The 17038-nt window shown below is 40.8% G+C and overlaps 1 protein-coding gene across 13 annotated transcripts in view; it reads right to left on the bottom strand.

Annotated features, from left to right (window-relative positions):
• The window catches only part of kcnj15 (potassium inwardly rectifying channel subfamily J member 15), a 189540-nt gene that overhangs the window by 151319 nt on the left and 21183 nt on the right, over nucleotides 1-17038 (bottom strand). For 2 of the 13 annotated variants that reach the window (XM_059968808.1, XM_059968809.1), the window contains exons 3-4: nucleotides 16357-16688; nucleotides 8572-8610 (exon numbers count right to left, since the gene is read on the bottom strand). The exons of 5 other annotated variants lie outside the window; for them this stretch is intronic. In XM_059968808.1, the coding sequence (XP_059824791.1) occupies nucleotides 8572-8610; nucleotides 16357-16586 (269 nt within the window). In that variant the 5' untranslated portion in view covers nucleotides 16587-16688. Of the gene's footprint in view, nucleotides 1-6768; nucleotides 6841-8571; nucleotides 8611-15310; nucleotides 16689-17038 lie in introns of those variants that run through there. 6 more of the 13 variants (XM_059968817.1, XM_059968813.1, XM_059968811.1 and 3 more) reach the window with 6 other exon arrangements.

Genomic DNA, 17038 nt, shown 5'->3' with positions numbered 1-17038 from the left:
TTTAATGTGGATAAATTTGAGGTTATCCACTTTGGTTGCAAGAACAGGAAAACAGACTATTATCTGAAAGGTGGCCGATTAGGAAAAGGGGAGGTGCAACGAGACCTGAGTGTCATTGTACACCAGTCATTGAAGGTGGGCATGCAGGTACAGCAGGCAGTGAAAAAGGCAAATGGTATGTTGGCATTCATAGCAAAAGGATTTGAGTACAGGAGCAGGGAGGTTCTACTGCAGTTGTACAAGGCCTTGGTGAGACTGCACCTAGAATATTGTGTGCAGTTTTGGTCCCCTAATCTGAGGAAAGACATTCTTGCCATAGAGGGAGTACAGAGAAGGTTCACCAGATTGATTCCTGGGATGGCAGGACTTTCATATGAAGAAAGACTGGATCGACTAGGCTTATACTCACTGGAATTTAGAAGATTGAGGGGGGATCTTATTGAAACGTATAAAATTCTAAAGGGATTGGACAGGCTAGATGCAGGAAGATTGTTTCCGATGTTGGGGAAGTCCAGAACGAGGGTTTAAAGATAAAGGGGAAGCCTTTTTGGAACGAGATGAGGAAAAACTTCTTCACACAGAGAGTGGTGAATCTGTGGAATTCTCTGCCACAGGAAACAGTTGAGGCCAGTTCATTGGCCATATTTAAGGGGAAGTTAGATATGGCCCTTGTGGCTAAAGTGATCAAGGGTTATGGAGAGAAAGCAGGTACAGGGTTCTGAGTTGGATGATCAGCCATGATCATACTGAATGACGGTGCAGGCTTGAAGGGCCGAACGGCCTACTCCTGCACCTATTTTCTATGTTTCTATGTTTCTAATGTGCGCAGCAGGTTGCTGGAGATCTTTTACCAGTCTGTTGTAATGAGTTCAGTCTTCTTTGTGGCTTTATGTTAAAGGAGCAGCATCGGTGCTGGTGATGCAAAAAAAATTAAACTCAAAGGCTGCTTGGCTACAACCCGGACTCTTTTGAGTTAGTGGTGGAGAGGAGGTCACTAAACAAACTATTGTTTATTATGGACAATCAGGCACATCTTCTCCATGAGCTACTGAATAAACATCAGAGCCCCCTTCCCAACAGACTCATTCAACTCCGCTGTCACAAGGATCATTACGGAAAATTTTTCTTATCAAATGCAGTAAGCATATACAACAGTTCATCTCTGTGCTACAGAACACATATTATAGTACAATAGTCTGTTTTATTATTTCATACATTATTGCACATTGGTAAATTATCATTGTGTATATTATTGTCTACTTTATTAGTTATTATATTTATTATTATTATTATTGCCAAGTGTGTGTTTTAAATGTTGCTGTTGTAATGAAATAATTTCCCCACTCGGGATCAATAAAGTACTTATTATCATTAAAAGGAGACTATTTCCAGTAGTTGAGAGGTTTGCACTGGTTCACCAAGGAAGCAGATTCAATTTAAGAAATGTTGAACAGAATGTATTCAGAACACAACTCTAGGAAGTAGGGTGAAATTGGAGCACCCAGAGGAAACCTATAGAATCAAAGGGAGACATGCATTAAAAAGGTATGGAAGAAACCTGCAGAAGGTTGTAAACTCAGCCAACTGCACCATGGGCAACAGCCTCCCCTGCATCACGGACACCTACAAAAGCTAATGCCTCAAAAAGGTGGCATCCTATCATCGAGTTCACGCCCTATTCTCATTGTTACCATCATAGAGGAGGTACAGGAGCCTGAAGGCACACACTCAACGTTTCAGGAACAGCTTCTTCCCCTCTGCCACCTGATTTCTGAATGGACATTGACCCCATGAACACAACCTCAATTTTTCTCCTTCCTTTTGGCTCTACTTATTTAATTGTTTTATATATACTAATTGTAATTTATAGTTTTTTTATTATATATTATAATGTACTACTGTTGCAAAATAATGCATTTCACACTGTACACCAGTGGTATTAAATCTGATTTTGAGGATCAAAAGCCAGAATTGATCAACTGGCATAGTCAGACAGTGGCTGAAATATCACCTCTAGCAATGAGATCATTGATATTCAAGAGGCACACAAGAGTCTGGTTTATTTAAAAGGTGGATGTCGCAAAGTCCAGTATTAAAGAGTTCTATTAGGTCACCTATTCAAATGGTTGGACCACAATGGAGAGAAGATTAATCTTCAGTTTTGTTGCACATTGGCCTGTTGCATTTGGAACCACTCTCAATGAGGTATTTTGGACTTTGTGGGTTCAGCACAAGTTCACCAGAACGATACCAATTACTTAAAAAAAGGGTTTACTTTTCAGTGTGCATAAACATGTTTTCTACTTGGTACAGAAGGTTAAGGAGCTTAAAATGATAAGACTGGCTGAAAAAAATACTTTTCCGCTTTTGCATAAATAACAAAGTAACATTATCCTACAACTGAGACAAGATGTAATGAGGTAGAACAACAGTAATGGGGGGGGGGGGGGGGTGGGGTAGCAGGAATATAGAGAAAAATGACCCTAAAATGCAATGAAAAAGATAGGAAGATTGATTTCTCCAACTATACGAGATTGGCTCTGACCAAAATTCTATACAACTCAAATGTATCTTCATTCCCTTTGATTTCCAGACCCTGGATCTAAAAAGACAGAAGGAAATGAAGAGCAAGAGTAATATAATGGTATGGTTCTATACTCTGGTGCCAAAACACAAAAATAAAATTGGAGTAGAGAACAGTGATAATCCTAGTTATCTCTTCCTACTTCTATTCCTAAATCTTTTGAACAAGGCTTGGATCTTCAACCTTACTAGCTGAGAAGTGATCAAACTAATTAATTACTCACTCATAATCTAACATAGGAAACTGTGGGATTTCAGATTACCCTAGAAAACCTTTTACCTGCAGACATTTTTCTGCTCTTGTCAAACTTTAAAATCCAGAACGCTTCAAAGTAAGCCAGAAGGACACAAACTAGAGTGAAATAACACACACAAAATGCTGGAGGAACTCAGCATGTCAGGCTGCATCTATGGAGAGGAATAAACAGTCAATGTTTTGGGCAGGGGCTCTTCATCAGGTCCTAAGAATGTAGATTATAAATGGAAAGCATTTTCTATTTAGAAAAATTAAAATATTTAGTTGAGTCTGTTTTACATTAGTGGTTCAGACAAATCCTTTGGGACATTTAAGACGACACATTGTTATCTTCTGACATACTGTACTGGAAAAGAAACCTTCAGCAAGTCCTTGACGTTAGTGTGACAGAATTCTGGAATCTGTTGCCTCTCCTGGATCATTTCAAAACAGAACATGTTTCATTGCTAACGTTTTCATCTTTGCTACTACCTGCACTGCAAAATATGTCATTTAGCTTCACAAACATTGAGTTGGTTTGAATTAGTAATCAACCTACTCGAAGTGCCCTTATATTGTGATATCAATTTGAGCTAATATCGGTGCCATTAAACTGCTACTTATTCAGGGATTTGCAACTTTAACTTTTTTCATCATATTGTGTTAACAGATGAGCAACTGGTCCATAGTATTGTTTGCATAGTGCTCATTCCCTTCATGGAAAATACAATTTGTATTTTATGTTCTCCACAATAGTGGCCACACATCAACGGTACTTAATTGGCTGTGTGATATTTGAGATAATGAAAGGTGAAATTTGAGGTGGTAAAAGCAAAGACTTTTATTCTTTTCGTTACTTTGTGATGGTAATAGGTTCACTGTCTGCAAAACCCCAGACTCCAAAAGGATACTTTAAGGCCTAAACACAAAGTATAATGCAGATGCTGTGGTCAAATCGAGACATACAAACAAGCTGGATGAACTCAGCAGATCGGGCAGCACCCGTTGAAATGAGCAGTCAACATTTTGGACCGAGGCCCTTCATCAGTCCTTTGAAGGGTCTCGAAGGGTCTCGGTAACGCTCATAAAAGCTTTAGGGAACAGAAATCCCAGACACCCGAAATTAATGCTGTGAGAGCTTACTCTCCGAGTACACAAATATTCCAAACATTGATTGATCATACCTGTGATATCTGATGTGTTAAGTGACAAAATAAGTCTAATTTGAAACATTTCTTGATCACTATCGCGATGATACAAATAACTTAGCTGTACTTGCCTGGCTTGACTAGACAGTGCCATTTGTATGCAAAGCTGTCCTTTGAACTTCAGACTGATTATTACTTACAATTTACAATTGAATTGGCTGAAGGCTGGTTCTTGTTTACAACAAGAAGCTGAGCAAGGAATATTGGTTAGAAGTTTAACTTTGTCACAAACAACTCTGACTTGTTGGAAAGGTCATGCAGCTGTGCTAGAAAGCGGAGATTAACAATAAGCCTCCTGGGCCCTGGAAAGTGAATACCCATCACAGACTTCACATATTAGTTAACAGGGTGAACAGCCATAACAACATTCCTGCTAATAAAAGTTTTGTAAGGGAAGTTGGAGTAATGTGAAAATAAAACCATAAAAAATGCGAACATACTCCAAAATGTCAGTGGCTTTGCAAAACATCGGGCTTCAGAGGTGTGGTCAGGAACGTGATCTGTTTAAATGCTACAAAGTACTTAGTAGTTTAGAAACATCAGCATTTGAGGAAAGTGAAGCTGATAATTACTTCTAAAGAAATACAATATGAACATCCTGAGTAGTGCTGTATATTAGTGATCTAGGAAAAAATACAGCAAAATTTATCTTAATATTGTGCCAGGTTTTGAACAATTACATGTACATTAATGAAATAGAACTTCAAACAACAATTTAACTTCAATTGAAGACTAGAATGTTTTTTTTAAAATACAGAGATAGAGCACGGAATAGGCCTTTCGAGCTGCACCACCCAGCATTCCCCCGATTTATTCCTAGCCTAATCATGGGATAATTTACCATGACTAATTAAGCTACCATCTATTATGTCTTCGGACTGTGGGAGGAAACCCACGCAGTCATGGGGAGAACATACTAACTCCTTACAGGCAACAGCGGGAATTGAACCCAGGTCGCTGGTGCTGTGAAGAGTTGCGCTAATGACTACACTACCATGCCACCCCAACCATGAACGACAACCATACAGAACTACCTACAGTTCAACTCAAAGTGTACCATACAATTCATACAGCTCTTTTCAAGCATACAAAAGGCTTTATGCATATTAAATTTAATAATGACTTCTCTTCAGTCTACTTTGTAGTATTTGTTGCAAGATAAAACACTTAGCACCTATTTTTTTAAAATCCATTATCCAATAAGAATTGCTGGCAGATTTAAAGGTTGGGGTGGAATTAGGCCATTCAGCCCATCAAGTTTGCTCTGCCATTTGATCATGGCTGATTAATTTTCCCTCTCAAACTCATTTTTCTGCCTTCCATCCTTGATACTCTTAATAATTATGAACCTCCCAACCTTCATTTTAAATATACCCAATGACTTGGCCTTCCACAGCCAACTGCAGCAATGAATTCCATAAATTCAACACCCTCTGGCTAAAGAAATTCCTCTTCATCTCTTTTCTCAAGGAATGTCCTTCTATTTTGAGGCTATGCCTTCTGGTCCTAGATACTCACTATTGGAAAACCCTCTCCACGTCCTGTCAATATTCAGTGTGTTTCAATGGAATCCACCCACCCCCATTTTTCTAATCTTCAGCAAGTGCAGGCCCAGAGCTATCAAATGCTCATCACATTAACCCTTTCATATCTAGGATTATCCTTGTGAACCTCCTCTGGACTCTCTCCAATGTCAGCGCATCCTTTCTTAGGGAAGGATCCAAAACTGCTCACACTATTCCAAGTACTGCCTGACTAAAGCCTCAGCATTGCATCCTTGCTCTTGTATTCTCGCCTTCTCAAAATGAATGCTAACATTGCATTTACCTTCATTCCCACCAACTCAGTCTGCAAGTTAACTTACAGGAAATCCTGCACGAGGACTCCTGAATGTGCACCCCATTAGAAAATAGTCTACCTTTTTATTCCTTCTCCCACAGTGCATGACCAAACACTTCCATCCACTGCGTTGTCACTGTCCATTCGTTCAATCTGTTTAAGTCCTTTTGCAGACTCCCGTTTTCTCAACACTATCTGCTCCTCTATCTCCTAACTTAACCACCAAGCCAGATCACTAGCATGTAACATGAGGAGTAGCAGACCAAACCCCAGCCCCTGCAGAACATCACTGGTCAGCATCAGCCAACCAGAAAAAGGGCCCCTTTATTCCCACTCGACTCCTGCCAGTCAGCCAAACTTCTGACCCTGCCAATATCCTTCATGTAATACCATGTATCTTTATCTTGTTTAGGAGCCTTACAGAAACATAGAAAAGTACAGCACAGAAACAGGCCATTCAGCCCATCTAGTCTTGCCAAACCATTTGAACTGCCAACTCTCAGCTGCCTAACCCTGCACATCTAAAGTCTTCTGAAAATCGTTTGTTAAAGTTGCTATGTCCTAAAGTCAATGCAATGCCTTTGTTAATAAGCTTGCACTTATTCAAGTTCCTCCAAGACTGCCTTGCCCACCCCATCCATTACAAAGTAACCGTGTGAGATCAAATATCAGCCGGGCCTTTTCTGTCTTGGGATCCAACCAATAAAGAAGAGCAGAATCCAGTGGAGCCTGAGTAAAAGGGCAAAAGACAAAAAACAACCAAAGCCAAGTCAGGCCTGAAGCACACAGGTCAACAGAACTCATGATTCAAAAAAAGAAAAAAATTCCTGAACTGAGGAGTTAAAATTAACATTTTATGACTTTCGTTGTTCCAGGGATAGCAGTTTAGGTTTCAACACCTACCCCACCAGAGAGAGGAAAGCTGTGGAAATGAAATCAGGATCTGCCAGAAATACTCAGCAGGTCATGCAGCAGCTGTGGAGAGAGGAAAAGCCAACATTACAGGCTCGTGACCCGTTTTCAAAACTAGTCATTGTTTTATACTGGCAGTTCCTAGATTACAAGCACCCTGACTTATGGACTCTCCTACATAAGAATGAGCCGGCCTATGGTGTAGTGGCATTCACACCAGAGTTCAAGGCGAGCGGTTCCGGGTTCAAATCCGGCCAGCTCTTTGCACGCTTTCCCTCCATGCCGGGTAGAGTGCCGGGCTAGAAATTCAGCCTCGTAAAAAAGCAAATGTTAAAGAAATGGCAAGGTTGCTGCCTGTTGTGCACAAGGTGCAGAATGGAAGAACTCCTATAATATTACTCAATTCAGAATGTCCAATGTACCTACAGTATATATGTTAATTCCTATAAATGGCAGAACTAGTTTCTTTTCTCTCTCCACTTTAAGCTTTTTGCTCTTTCTTATGAAGTTTATCTGATTTTGACTGCATTCATTACAACATTGTGGCGGCATGGTTACCATATTGAATGATTGCTTTTGTTTCTATGAACTTATAGATGCTTGCAGCATCCTGCTGACCAAAGAAACATAGAAAACCTACAGAACAATACAGGCCCTTCAGCCCACAATGTTGTGCCAAACAGGTCCTTACCTTAGAAATTACCTAGGGTTACCCATAGCCCTCTAGATCCCCACCATCCAGGCCATGTCATCTATAAGCAGCCACCATTCGGCAGGCAGTATAGAAGCCTGAGCTTCCACCCCACCTGGTTCAAAAACAGATACTTCTTTTAAACCATTTGGTGATTGAACCAACCAGCAAAACCCTAATCATTATAGATAAGCCACAATATGACACAGCCCAACCAGGATTTTGTAATGTGTGTGATTGTTTTGGTGAATTTACTCACTCCGTGAACTGCAGATAGCGTACCTTAGTAAAAAAAATATTGAAGGGAACACTTCACCTAGCACTTGGAGAGATTGTTCTAGCTCATTGGCTAGAAAGGTGGCAGAGCCATTGTGGTAAGCAGCAATGGAAAGGAGATCCACATGAATGGCAGAGGCAGCAACTGGAAGTCAAAAAGTACTGTACATACTGGGAACTGAAATACACAAAATTGCTGGAAACAAACAGCAGGTCAGGCAGCATCTGTGGGAAGAGAAACAGCTAACGCTTCAGGGCAGCATGGTATCTTAGCAGTTAGTGCAATCACTTTCCATCCCCAGTGATCATTGATTGAAGTTCAATTGTTGCCACTGCCTGCAAGACATTTATATGTTCTCCCCATAACCACGTGGATGCCCCGGTTTCCTCACACATAGGCAGTAGGGTTAGTAAGTTGTGTGCACGTTATGTTGGTACCAGAAGCATGGCACTGGTTTGATTTGATGCAAACAACACATTTCACTGTATGCTTTGATGTTTCAATGTACATGTGACAAATAAATCTCATCTTAGGTTTTAAGATTCAAGATCCTAAAGTTTTAAGATTCAGGACCCAGATCAGAAATGATAGCAGTTTGTCTTTTTGCAGATACTGCCTACTCCGCTGAGTTTTTAAAAAAGTATTTACTGTTGCACTGAATGGTAACAAATAATCCCATTAGAAAAGCTCTAGGACCTGAGCATTTCCAACAAAGCAGTTTTATCATCTCTCATTGACAATCAATGACGTTACAGCACCACTGACTAGGCAAGTAAATACTATAGTCACAAGACAAAACTTGGGCATCTTGTAGAAATTCACTCACCTCCTGATACCCCAAAGCCTTTCCATCAGAAGTTGCCATCTACAAGGAACAAATCAAGACTGTGATGGAATGCTCTCCACTTATCAGTTGTATGTTTTCTTTTATTTCCACCCTCCATTTCTTTCTCCCCCCACACCCCCCCCCCCCATGTCCCTTCCTCATAATCCATTGCCTCTCTCCACTCTAATATACTGGCAGCAATAAGTGGTTGACGTCAGGGTAGAAAGAAACTACTGAAGGCCATAGGTTCCAGCCACGCATCACAATACGTGCATACTCGTGGCTTTGGTGCTCAAGTGGAGACAGGAGATCTGCAGGTTCTTCAAATGCATGCTTATGTGCAAAGGAATTCTTTACATTTCAAATGACAGAACTTGCTGATATGCTTCTCATCAACATTGTTGACTCAGGATATTGCTTAACTGAGGACTAACCTCAGTGAACACGGGCATTTGGTCAGCTTGTAGCAAAGATCAATGGGCAGCATTTACCACACATTCCTACCAAACTCAGTGGCAGGGAAGATGTTGGACTAGATTATTAAGGATGAGGTCTCAGGGTACTTGGAGGTACATAGTCAGCATGGTTTCCTCAAGGAAAATTCTTGTCTGACAAATTTGTTGACATTCTTTGAAGATTAACAAGCAGGATAGACAAAGGAGTATCAGCTGATGTTGTGTACTTGGATTTTCAGAAGGCTGACAAGGTCTCACACGAGGCTGCTTAACAAGCTATGAGCCCATGGTATTACAGGAAAGGTTCTAGCATGGATAAAGCAGTGGCTGATTGGCAGGAAGCAAAGAGTGGGAATAAAGGGAGTATTTTCTGGCTGGCAGCCAGTGACCAGCTGTGTTCCACATGGGTCTGTGTTGGGACCGATTCTTTTTACATTAACTATCAATGATTTGGATGATGGAATGGATAGCTTTGTTGCAAAGTTTGCAGATACTACGTAAGTAGGTGGAGGGGCAGGTAGATTTGAGGAGGTGGGCTAAAGGAATTAGATTAGGGGAATGGGCAAAGAAATAGCAGATAGAATACAGTGCTGGGAATACAACGTTGGTCATGCATTTTGGTAGAAGAAATGAAAGGTTTGACTACTTTCTAAATGGAGAGAGAATACAAAAAACCAAGCTGCAAATGAACTTGGAAGGCCTCGTGCAGGATTTCCTAAAGATTAATTTGCAGGTCGAGTCTGTGGTGAAGAAGGCAAATGCAATGTTAGCATTCATTTCAACAGGACTAGAATAGAAAAGCAAGTATGTAATTCTGAAACATTATTCACTGGTGAAGATTCACTTGGAGTATTGTGAGCAGTTTTGAGTCCCTTATCTTAGAAAGGATGTGCTGAAACTAGAGAGGGTTCAAAAGAAGTCCACAAAAACGTATCCAGAATTGAATAGCTTGTCTTATGAAGAGTGTCTGACGGCTCTGGGCCCGCATTCACTAGAATTCAGAAGAATGAGGGGTGACCTCGTTGAATCCATCAAATGGAGAAAGACCTTGACAGAGTGGATGTGGAGAGACTGTTTCCTATGGTGGGAGAATCAGCTTCAGAATAGAGGGGAATTCTTTTAGAAAGGAGATGAGGAGGAATTTCTTTAGCCAGAGAGTGGCAAATCTGTGAAATTCTTTCCCAGACAGGCAGTTGTGGAGGCCAAGTCTTTATGCATATTTAAGGCTGATGATGCTAGAATCTTGATTGGTCAGGGCATGAAGACATATGGTGAGAGGGGGTGGAGGGGAAGGCAGGAGATGGGGACTGAGAGGAAAATTGGATCAGTCATGATGAAATGGCAGAGCAGACTCAATGGGCCAAATGGCCTAATTCTGCCCTAAATCTTTTGTTCAAGGCGACAGAAACAGATTGGCAGCTACATGTGAAATTACAAAATAAGGAGAAGATGTTTGAAGGTTACTGAAGTTAACAAAGAGGTACTGCAAAGAAACAGCCACTCAACATACTCCGGTGTAGACGCAGCACAGAGCACGCCTGTTTCTGATAGAAACACACGTGCAGAGACTTCTTATCTGGGTGTTCCTCTCAGAAAGCAAAAAAAAATGCAGACAAGGTTGAATAAAATTACTGAGGTGATGTTACAATTGTTATGGTTGTAAACAAGTTTAAATGTGCCTGTCTCTGGGAATCCTATCACACACACAAACTGGGATCAGGTGGACCAGGAAGTGGTAAGCATCTGATAAAGGAAATGAATGGAATGAATCTGAAGTGTTTGTTGTGCAAATGAAAGGAGGCAAATTGGAAAGAATGTATGCAAAATATTCCATTAACAATTCAACTTGAAAAGCCAAGACCACCTTGAGGGCAAGGGTGTTATCTGCATTTAGCAGTAAACAGCTGTCAAAGTTAAAAATTGCTATTCTTCGTATTTTAGTCACTGGAATAAATTCAACAGGGGGTGAACAGCTCAAACAAGAGAAAGCCTGCAGATGCTGGAAATCTGAGCAACACACACAAAATGTTGGAGGAGCTCAGCAGGCCAGGCACCATCTATGGAAAAAGGTAAATCGACATTTCGGCCCGAAATGTCGACTGTACTTTTTTTTTCCTACAGCTGTTGCCTGGCCTCCAAGTTCCGCCAGCATTTTGTGTGTGTTGCAAGGGTGAGCAGCTTCAAGTGCCTGGGCATCAACATTTCAGAGAATTTATCTCGCCTCCAACATACCGATGGAATCACAAACAAGACAGGTCAGAGGGCAAAACTTCATTAAGGGTTTGAGAAGATTTGGTACATCACCAAAGACACTAGCAATTGTCTACAGCATTACCATTGAGATCACTCTGACTAGTCATATTACTGCCTGCTATGGAGGCTCCAATGCATTCGATCCAAAACAACTGCAAAGATGCAGCCAGTGCCATCATGATACTAGCCTCTCTTCTTCAAAAGCATATCTTCAAAAGTTGGTGCCTCAGGACGACAATATCCATCATCGAGGAGTCACACCATCTAGGACGTGCCTTTTTCTCATAATTACATCATTGAGGAGGTGTAAGAGCCTGAGAACATACACTCAGTGTTTTAGGAACAGCTTCTTCCCCTCTGCCGTAAGATTTCTAAATAGTCCATAAACCCATGAACATACCCCACTATTTTGCTTTCTTTCAGCATTTTTTAATTAATTTCTTATTGTAACTTATAGTAATTTTCTTTGTATTGCACTGTACAGCTGCCATGAAGCAACAAATTTCACAACACAAGTCAGTGGTAATAACACGATTCTGATTCTACCATTAAGTGATTTTTTTTTTAGAAATATGCATTAAGCTATTCGCTTAACTTGGTTCATTCTTCTCCAAAGTAGAAAATGTCACACAAGTATATTCATGTATACTATTGCTTTAGACCTATGATCATAAAAATACTTTAATCATTCAGGATCCATCCACAAGTGTCAGCACTGTGGAGTAAGTTCACAGTGGAAACTCCTTGCATTTAGGATACCAATTTGAAACCACACCCGCTCCTCTCCTCCTCTCCCCAAAACCAGGGGGAAAAAAATCACATACCGGGTATGTTCAATTTATCACAGAGTCAGAGGGGTCTAAAATACAAGAGATCCCGCAGATACTGGGATCTTGACACACACACACACACACACAGCGGTTTTCCAATGCCGTGGAGGAATCCACAAAATTGAATGGAGTCATTCTGAGATGTTGTCACTACTACGTTAGCAGTACAGAGAACCCTTGCACACAGCAACCTGAAAGAACCTCCAGACTGTGAGGCTCAGTTCGACGCAAGCACGGGTATAAAACTGGGTGCAAATAGGGCTCTTGGGATGGGGGGGTGGGGGAAAATGTTTAGAATCTGAGAATCAGAGTTATACACTGATGCCGGCTTTATGACCCCAATCCTGATACAGTATTTGCAGATATATCTGCATGTGGTAGGGATGTAGATTTTGAAGCTAACACCACTTGCTTTGTTCCTGTAGTTTTATTTTTGGTAAGAATATACTTCATTTGGAGACTGCCCCAGAAAACATTGTTTGATCATAAGGTGAAAGGTCAACACGAAACATTAATTCTGTTTCTCTCTCCAGCACTCTTGACCTGCACAGTATTTTCCAGCATCTTTTTTTGTTTTCATTGCCCTGACCCCCAAGTAAGATTTGAGAATTACTCCAAACGCTGAGACGCAAGAAAGATCCCAGGTGGGAGAAAGGCGGAAGATTTCCACTCTGTCGGGAAATTTGACAGGTTTTTCAATAGACAACATATGCTTTTGGTTATGTTTTGACATCTTGGAAGCATTGAATCAAAGAGCAAAGAAGGAGACCATTTAACCCAGGGAGCCCCTGCCAACTCTTTGAATGAGCCGTCCACTTTTTCAGAATGACAATGAAGTTTATTATCACCGACACAAGATGTAAAATATGTTGTTCTGCAGCGGTAGTATAGCTCAAGACAAAAACTATTGTAAGTTACGAAAATAAATAGTGCAAAAGATAAACAGTATGGGAGGTAGCGTCCCTGGGTTCACAGAGTGTTCCAAAAACTGATGGCAGAGGGGGAAAAGCAGCTCTTAAAATGTTCCGTGTGGATCACCAGAGTACTACAAGTTTAAGTCCATTCTTCTCCAATGATACTTCCAGAATCTGCCTCCCAGACCATAACAAGGCACAGTGTATAAATATTTTTCCTCATAATGTCATAATTGATACATTGGTAGCTATTTAGGTGACATAATAGTGTTCACCTGCAAAGCTGTATCAGGAACTGTAATCACATAAGTGCTATTAAATTAATTCTGCAGAATTAATGATTTTTTAAATGCTATTTAAAGCTGCAGGACTTCATCAGGCACTTCACAGAAAATGATCATATTCTGGGTAGCTTCCAAATATGAACTTTAATTCTCCAACTATCGGTAACTTCTCCCCTTGCTTGCTTTTCCCATTCCCCATACTGGTTAGCCCCTCACCCCTTCGCTTCTCCTCACCTGTCCATCAACTTTCTCAGTTTCCTTCCTCCTTCTCCTCCTCCTCCTCTTTCATGGTCCATGCTCATTTCCTGTTAGATACCTTCTTCTTCAGACATTTACCTTTTCCACTTATCTCCACTGAGCTTCTTATTTCATCTCTCCTCCCCTTCATCTAGTCTCTGCTATCACCTGCCAGTTTGTAGACCTTCCCCAACCCCTCCCCACCACCTTCTCCTGACTTTTACCCTCTTCCTATCCAGTTCTGATAAAGGGTCTTAAAGGGCCTTTATCTTAAAGATAAAGGGCCGGAAACATCAACGGCTGTCTTGCTGAGTTCCTGCAGCATTTTGTGCAAAATTGCTCAAGATTTCCAGCATCTGCAGAACCTTGTGTTTACGATTGATTTTTTGAAGTGTTATGACTTTCACGGTCTTGACAAATGTGTACAACATCATGCAAAAAAAATCTAAAGAGATAGTGAACCAGTTGTAACACACACACACACAAAATGGTGGAGGAACTCCGCAGGTCAGGCACCATCTATGAGGAATGAAAACTCAAAGTTTTGGTCCAGGACTCATCTATCAAGCACTCCTCCGGATTTCCATCATCTGCAGAATCTCATATTTTATTTACGGCATCTTAGAGATACAGAGCGGTAACAGGCCTTTGCAGCCCATGGAGTTCACACTGCCTAATTACACCTATGTGACCAATTAACTCATCTTTAGACTGTGGGAGAAAACCAGAGCACCTGGAGGAAACCCACTCAGTCACAGGGAAAACATACAAACTCCTTGCATGTAGCAGTGGGAAGTGAACCCGTGTTGCTACTGCAGTAAGTGTTATGCAAACCGCTACACTACCATGAAGCCAACTAGCTGGTGGAAACACTATTCTGTTTTAGGCAAAAAGACACTTAAAATGTAAGACTGATCTCGCAAGCTTATTTCAGATAGTCTTGATTCAATTAAATGGCATGAGTTCCAGTTTTATATTTTAACTAAGTAGTTTTGACAACGGGTTGTGACCTGAAATTTTAACTTTGCTTCTCTTTCCACAGTGAACGTTTCCTGCATTTTTCTGTTTTTATTTCAAACCAAGCATCTGTAGTTTGTTTCAAATTTAATTTACTATATCTGAAGTACTTTGGTACGCAGTAATTTTAACTGCAATAAGGAAGTGATCCCCAGCTTGTTTTTGAACTGCTGCATTGAATCCACACTTACTAACCCTGAAGTGTCATTAAACTTCTGCAGAAAAGAAAAAAAACATCCTAATTGATTAATGTCTAATCTTGAGTCTGCTCAGAAACCCGATTTGGGTAACATTTCATTCTCTTCAAACTTTTTAAAAAATACATAAAATTCAGTCCAAAGTCAGGTCACTCAATCATTTAAAATGCTTCAGCTAAGTCAGTCCAACTGCATCATATAATCATCCCCTTTTCCTTTGTAACTTAAGTGATCACTCAAAAAACATTTATTGTGTTTCTTTATTCATCATATTACCTGAAGAATAAATACCGGCAATGCAGCAGAATTCCCTTTATCCATTTTGAATATTTCCCAAGAGATCTTGTAAATCCATCAGCCAATTTAGGGCCTCGATTTAAAATCTCATGTTGTATTTCCTAACATTTTTTCCCTCAGCAATGAACTAAAGTGACAGCCTAGATCCCATTTTCAAGCCCTCGAACCAGGCTTGAAACTATAATTTTCTCACTTCTGAGACAAGGATCTGACCAGCTCTTTACATTAAGCTAGCAACTTTCAAAAATAACTCACCGTGTAAACATTCCTGCCAAATGAGAACATACATTGGAGTTAAAAGCAGAAAATACTCGGAGCAGACGAGCAAGTGAACTTGCACCAGGGGAGAGACGAAAAACTGTTTGAAACTTCATTGCATGTCGCACAGTCTAGACGAACTCTTTGATATAAGTCAAGACACGTCCGGGAATGCAACAGCTTTGCTTTCTTGAACAAGTCGCAATTTGCCCCACTGTGGCTACTTTAAGAGTCTCCCAGACTAACAATTCCAGTTGTGGAATAGGCTTGCAGCCAAAGGGCTATCCTAGCTTTCTATTGCAGATGCCGATCAACTTGGTGCCAGCGCTTTGTCCTTATATCAGATTTCCGGCACTTAGAATCCTTCGTCAGCTGAGTGAGTGACATTCGGCTGCTAAGAGTACTGCACTTTCAAAAGATAGAAATGATAAAGTGATGCACAATAGGGCAATATCTATTGACCAAAAATAGGGACAAGGTCAAGACCAGAAATCTGTACCGAACAAAAAGTAGAAAGATCAATAATAAAAATGTCGTGTGCATTACGCCAAATCTGACCAAACTGAGACATCCCAGGTAGATGTACAGGAAACCTTAACACTATTTCAATCCACAGAGGAATAATCACAGGGAACAGGGCTAACATCAATTCTCCATCAACATCACTTGGAAGCAGTCAGTTAGCATTAATTTCGATTAACATGAATCTCAAGGTAGTATATAGGAACATATGAAATTTGATAATAAATTTTACTTTGACTTTTGACCCTTGAACTCTAATCTACTTTGTTATAATATTGCATCTTAACTGCACTGTACTTTCTCAGTAGTGGTTACAATTATTCTGCACTGTTACTGTTAACCTTGTTCTACCTCAATGCACTGTGTAACATTCAGTTTCATGAACAATCTTCCTTACAACCATCAGACTCTTGCCAGTCTTCATGTATAGTTTTTTTTTTGTAAAATTCTGTTTCTTTTTCCCCTGCATACTCCTGCAAAAAAATGAACCTCAGAGTTGTGTATGATAATATATACTGTACATATTTGATTTCAGGTAGATGGAGCTCATCAGCCGGGAAAGGCAGTCCATCGGAGAGAGGGAAAACTCTGACTTCAAACCACCGCTGCCTTGCGGCCATACCCACTCATGGGAAAGGCTTCGGGAGTAAACCCCGAGGACAGATCTGGAGCTGGAGTCCCGAAGGCGGTCCGACGTTGCCTTCAACCTCGCTCTGGCAGTTCCTGCGATGACACCGGTGTCAAGCTGCATCGGCCCTTTCCCTTCCCTTGGACAAGATCAGCGGCATGGAGAGGGGAGACTCGCTGCATGGGTAACTGCCAGTCTTCATACAACCTTGCCCAGGCGTGCGCCCTGCAGAGGGCACAGATCCATGGTCTCATGAGACTCGCAGATGCCACACACACATATTTGATAATAGCTTTACTTTGAACTTTGTTTTGATTAGTATGGAAGACAAGCTTTTACTGTATTTTGGTATGTGCGACAACAATAAACCAATTCCAATAATGTGCTTGTGTTGGGGTGAGGTTATTTTCTCATTCATACAGGAGGTGTTTTTCTTTGAGCAAGGTCAGCATTACTGATCACCCTTATTTGCCTGTCAGAAGATGGATGCTTATTGAACTGTTGCAGTCCATCTGGAAAAAGGACTCTAGTTAAAGCAAGAGAAATTCTGCAGATGCTGGAAATCCAAGCAACGC

Source organism: Hypanus sabinus, chromosome 4 (assembly GCF_030144855.1).
Source record: "Hypanus sabinus isolate sHypSab1 chromosome 4, sHypSab1.hap1, whole genome shotgun sequence".
Lineage (NCBI taxonomy): Eukaryota > Metazoa > Chordata > Chondrichthyes > Myliobatiformes > Dasyatidae > Hypanus > Hypanus sabinus.
This window is presented reverse-complemented; position numbering and strand designations above follow the sequence as displayed.